This window comes from Somniosus microcephalus, chromosome 28 (assembly GCF_052327205.1).
Source record: "Somniosus microcephalus isolate GS21.2 chromosome 28, FLI_Smic_1.0, whole genome shotgun sequence".
NCBI lineage: Eukaryota > Metazoa > Chordata > Chondrichthyes > Squaliformes > Somniosidae > Somniosus > Somniosus microcephalus.
The window spans coordinates 25,263,731-25,269,730 of record NC_141014.1 but is presented as its reverse complement, the minus strand read 5'-3'; the positions used below and the strand labels follow the sequence as shown (position 1 = coordinate 25,269,730).

The 6,000-nt window shown below is 46.4% G+C and overlaps 1 protein-coding gene across 1 annotated transcript in view; it reads left to right on the top strand.

Moving 5' to 3' along the window:
- The first annotated feature begins 2,521 nt into the window (after positions 1-2,521).
- LOC147099458 (cytochrome P450 2J2-like) overlaps positions 2,522-6,000 on the top strand; it is a 30,847-nt gene continuing 27,368 nt past the window's right edge. Inside the window, exon 1 of the mRNA XM_085969197.1 lies at positions 2,522-2,976. Within this exon, the coding sequence (XP_085825323.1) occupies positions 2,758-2,976 (219 nt within the window). The 5' untranslated portion in view covers positions 2,522-2,757. The remainder of the gene's footprint in view (positions 2,977-6,000) is intronic.

The window sequence follows — 6,000 nt, the reverse complement described above, 5'->3', positions numbered from 1 at the left end:
CCGTGTTTGTGGGTCATCGAATCAATGGCTGAAACCATGTGGAAGAAGCTTTTAGTTCAGAACTGAACACTTGTACAAAACGGCAACAAAACGGCAACAAAAAGGCTTGACATACAGGCTGTGGTCTTGAATTCGGTTGATGGTGCAGCTGTTTGTGGTAGACTCCCACCCAGGAGTAAAGATTTTTTAGGGGGTGGTGCGGGGTGGCGCGTGCGCCCAGTCAGTTATGCCTCTGACTGTTTATGAGCGGTTCGAATCGCTCCCACGCCCCTGGGTTCTAGACACCGGACTTAGGTACAGGCGGCGATACAGAAAAGACTCGAGTAGACAAGTGGTTTGGATGTGAGAAAACCAAGATTTTATTAAAATAGAAATTAACACAATCTTATGAAAAATTACTAGTATAAAATTACAGGCAAATACAAAATAACTTATATACTTATACAGGGAATGGGGAACACACGGCACATCGAGGGAAAACAACTATCTTAACAATCCCCTTATCCTTATCCCACCCCTATACCTAACTAGATTAAGCTATGAGGGGCCAGAATTCATGCTCACCAATCCATAATAAAAGCCAGCTGTTAACGAGTGCGAGTTTTGAAGTCTGGTTTCTGGTCCTTCTAGGTACTCCGTCGCCGTGGTCTTCAGGGGCGTGGTGCTGGGTCTGCTACTGCGACACACCTTCTCCCCTCCGCTGCTGTCATCGTCTCGTTGCGATGGGTTCTCCTCTTCTTCTCCCTCGGGCAGTTGTCGGCAGCACCGTTGTGCCTACAGGGCAGTTGGCAGTTTTAACTGCCTAGATTTTCCTACCCAAGCTTAAGAATGCCAGTTTATTCATTGTGGCGTGGCCACCTGCGTTTTCGCAGTGCTCAACGAGATACTTCTCTTCCCAAGCGCCAGCTTATAACTAGGCGCTTGGTTTACTTATCAATACATTTTCTTCGCTGCCCTGCTCTGCCCTTATCGAGTTATTATCGTCTTTTTCGTCTCCACTCGTCTCGTCTCGTCGGACTACTATACGAGTCCTGGGCTACCTGCTCAACTTCGTCTCGCCCCTTTCTGCGGCCTGGGCGTCCTGGATGGCTATGGACTTGGGTCTCGTTCCCCTTCCTAGCAGTTGGTATGGTGTAACTGGCTACTGAAAATCTGCTCCGGGGAGAGAACCCGCCACGAGGCCAGGGCACGCGTACGAGCGGCAGCCCAAGAGGCCGGAGCCACGAGAGCAGAGAGCAGAGTCAAGGGCAAGGGCAAGAGAGAGAAAGATTGCTACCCGGGACCTTCAGTTATACTCCTTACGAAAACCCTTATCTGCGCGCCAAATCAGGTTAGTTCATTGTTCCAATCTTGGCGGGCTAGTTTAAATAATTGTAGCAATCTAAACTAACTGTTTCTGGATGGCCAGTGATCGCGCCTACTGGCCCGATTATCGAGTTGTTTTGTTATTCGGCCTGCCCAGCTTCGATGGCTTCCTTAAGCTGTTTCCGATTATTTATGCAAACAACTTGATGGCCTCAAGTATAGACCTAACTGGTTTTGGTCTGTCTGCGATTTGGCTTAATGCATAATTCAAAGTCCTGCTGTCTACATTTCAAAATACAAAAGTTTTTCTTCACAGAAACTGCAGCATTGGTTTTGATTTCCCCAAAAGCTGCTTGTGCCACAGAGTATAAGCTTTTAAAATCTTGCGGGCTTTTGGCCACGAGGTGCGGACACCATCTTTGGGTACCCTTTTTAAAATGTCCACGCAGGGTCCCTTTTATTAATAATAACCTTTTGGGGAAATGTGGAAATTTTGCGAATCTTACACATTATTCCCTTATTCTGGGATAAGCCACAAGTTCCGCCAGATAAACATGGAGGACCAAGAACATCAACTTGTAGCTCCACCATGAACTCTGTATACTCCAAACAACTCCATTACACCAACATCAACTTGTATTTATATAGCGCCTTTAACATAGTAAAACGTCCCAAGGCGCTGCACAGGAGTATTTTAAGACAAAATAAGGATAGTCTCGCCTCACCTCGGGAATTCAACTCTTTTGTCCATGATTGGACCAAGGCTGTAATGGTACACTTTCCGAAATATAGTGTAATGACCGGAACTCGGTGGACCCAACTGCAGTAAGGCAAACTGAGGCAGAGGTTAGGTTGCAAAACAAAGGTAGACTTTACTTGACATAAACAAAATAACAACAGTACAGAATACAAGCAAGCAGACCAGCAAACGGTATCACCAGGCAGTGCAACTCAAGACTGAGCAATGAACATAAGGTGAACACCACTTAAATAGTAGGTATCTAACAATGCACAGGTGAATACAATAATGAATAAAGGACCCAATTAAGAGAGTTCATAGAGCCCTCTGGTGGCGAGGCGAGGCAGAATCTGGGTCATTCCTTACATATAGAGGAGGTATGAAAGAGAGGCTGCGGCCTGGGAACTCTGCCAGAGGCTGTTGGCAAACTATAGCAACCCGACTACCAATCAATACAATGCCAGCAAAATGACTTTATCAGCCACTCCTCGCTGAGGACTTCGTCAACAAGAAAAACTGCAAAACTCCGTCAACAAGAAAAGCTGAAAAACTGGACTCTAGACTCTCCTGATTACAGCATCTGGAAATAAAACAAGTCTGCTCCGGCCTTTCGAAGGACGAGTTGCTTTATAAAGTTGTAAACCTTTCATTTATTTATAAACCATAAACTGAAGCGAAAGCGTTAGGTGCTGGGCGCTTCTGAAAAGTTGAGAATGGCAATCGTGGATCAGTTGTTGGAGGGAGCACCTCTTTGTTGGCTTCGATATCTCGATCTACAAACCCTCCTGATCTTCCTGGCAGTGTTTTTAATGCTGATGTCTGTGATGAAAGTGAGGAGATCTAGCGGACTACCCCCAGGACCACCCGCCGTGTTATGCATTGTTGGAAGCTTCTTCTGGAGGGGACAGGCGCCCCATATTGGTCTCACTGAGGTAATGGCTGCTCCCGCTCCCAATCTTTCTCCGTCTGCTATTTGAACAAAGCCTAAGTCTCGAGTTGTGATTGTTTTGTTTGACTTCTGCTTTGAGGAAATAAAATTTATTCCCAAGCATGTGGCCTGCAAGGGTAAATGTTGCACATCTCTCACTTTGTTTGTTGCCTCTAGTCCCTGGTTGCTCAGTCTGGGTGGGAGGGCGGTGGGCGGGGGAATAGTGATTTACTACTTTCTGCAGTGGATGTGCACACAATGGCCCGGATTTTCTGGGGTCTCTGACCACATACGCAGTGCGTGCGTGGCCGCAGGTGCCCCGCGAGATCCGGGTTTACACATGGGCTGCGCAAGCACGAAAACCCAGAACTTGCGATCTGTCAAGAACCTCCTTGACAGAACCGCCGCATCCCCGGGAGATGGACATCCACTGGCGAAGAGTCGGGCTATTTGCCCAGCGAATGCCCATGAAACTCTTACGCCTGATAAAAGCAGGCTTAAAGGCCGCCTTTTACCAGTGTAAGGGTGAAAGTAAATATTAAAATAACATTTTTTTAAACATTCGAAATTAGTTTGTGTTATTTTTTCCCCTTAAAAAAGTTCAATTTATTTTTCAAAAAATTTAATTTTTGTTTCAAATGTTAAATGAAGTTGTATTTTCATTCATCTTAAACGTGCAATGATTTTTTTTATTTCAAGGTTGCATTTTTTAGGTGATTCCTATTAATGCTTGTGGGGATTCCGTACGTCAATGGGAATCCCCTTTCTGATTGGTTGGGCCGACCCACGTGATCCCAGGGCTGCTTGCAAGCCGCCTGCGCTCCTGGGATACGTGGGCCGCTATGCAGGCCTGTGTCTAGAGGCCCGGGAGCGCGAGTCTCCGTAGATCCAGGACTATCAGGTAGGTTCGTAGATTTATCACGGTTCAGAGGCTTCCACCCGGGGGCGGAAGTCATGGCAGCACAGCTCGGCCCCGTGGCATGCTCCTCCTGCACTATGTGGGAAATCAGGGACACTTCTGTGTCCCTGATGACCATGTGTGCGGGAAGTGTATCCAGCTGCAGCTACTGATAGACCGCATTGCGGCACTGGAGCTGCGAATGGATACATACTGGAGCATTCGCGATGCTGAGCACATCGTGGATAACACATTTAGGGAGTTGGTCACACCGCAGGTAAAGGTTGCACAGGCAAGAAGGGAATGGGTGACCACCAGGCAGAGTAGTAGGTGCAGGCAGGTAGTGCAGGGGTCCCCTGTGGCCATCCCCCTTTCAAACAGACATACCACTTTGGATATTGTTGAGGGGGATGGCTTATCGGGGGAAGGCAGCAGCAGCCAACTTCCTGGCACCATGGGTGGTCCTGCTGCACAGGACGGAAGGGAAAAAAGCGGGAGAGCTATAGTGATAGGGGATTCTATTGTAAGGAGAATAGATAGGCTTTTCTGCGGCCGCAAATGAGACTCCAGGATAGTATGTTGCCTCCCTGGTGCAAGGGTCAAGGATGTCTTGGAGCGGCTGCAGGGCATTCTGGAGGGGGAGGGTGAACAGCCAGCTGTCATTGTGTATATAGGTACCAACGATACAGGTAAAAAATGGGATGAGGTCCTAAAAGCTGAATATAGGGAGTTAGGAGGTAAATTAAAAACATAGGACCTCAAAGGTAGTAATCTCAGGATTGCTACCAGTGCCATGTGCTAGTCAGAGTAGAAATAGAAGGATGTTTCAGATGAATACGTGGCTAGAGGAATGGTGCAAGGGGGAGGGATTCAAATTCCTGGGACATTGGAACCGGTTCTGGGGGAGGTGGGACCAGTACAAACTGGACGGTTTGCACCTGGGTGGGACTGGAACCGATGTCCTAGGGGGAGTGTTTGCTAGTGCTGTTGGGGAGGGTTTAAACTAAAATGGCAGGGGTTGGGAACCTGTGCAGGGAGACAGAGGAAAGGGAAGCAAGGATAGAAACAAAAGACAGGAAGGAGAAAAGCAAAAGTGGAAGGCAGAGAAATCAAGGGTGTTAATCAAACAGGGCCACAGTAAATGATAATTCTAAAAGGAATAATAGTGTTTAATAATCAAGCCTGAAGGCTTTGTGTCTTAAATGCGAGGAGCATTCATAATAAGGTGGATGAATTAGCTGTGCGAATAGATGTAAATGGATATGATATAATTAGGATTACTGAGACATGGCTCCAGGACGACCAAGTCTGGGAAATCAACATCCAGGGCTATTCAATATTCAGGAAGGACAGGAAAAAAGGAAAAGGAGGTGGGGTAGCATTGCTGGTTAAAGAGGAGATTAACACAATAGTAAGGAAGGATATTAGCTCTGATGATGTGGAATCTGTATGGGCAGAGCTGAGAAATACCAAGGGGCAGAAAACGTTAGTGGGAGTTGTATACAGACCCCCATCAGTAATGCTGAGGTTGGGGATGGCATTAAATGGGAAATTAGAGATGCGTGCAATAAGGACACAGCAGTTATCATGGGTGACTTTAATCTACATATAGATTGGGCTAACCAAATTAGTAACAATACTGTGGAGGAGGAATTTTTAGAGTGTATACGGGATGGTTTCCTGGACCAATATGTCGAGGAACCAACTAGAGATCAGGCCATCTTAGACTGGTTATTATGTAATGAGAAAGGATTAATTAGCAACCTTGTTGTGCGAGGCCACTTGGGGAGGAGCGATCATAATATGATAGAATTCTTCATTAAAATGGAGAGTGAAGTAGTTGACTCAGAGACTAGGGTCCTGAATTTAATAAAGGAAACTACGATGGTATGAGGCATGAGTTGGCTAGGATGGATTGGGGAACATAACTTAAAGGTTGACATTGGAGAGGCAATGGCAAACATTTAAAGATCGCATGGATGAACTACAGAATTTGTTCATCCCTGTTTGGCATAAAAATAAAACAAAAAGGTTACTTAACCATGGCTATCAAGGGAAATTAGGGATAGCATAAGATCCAAGGAGAGGACATATAATTTGGCCAGGCAAAGCAGCAAACCTCAGGATTGG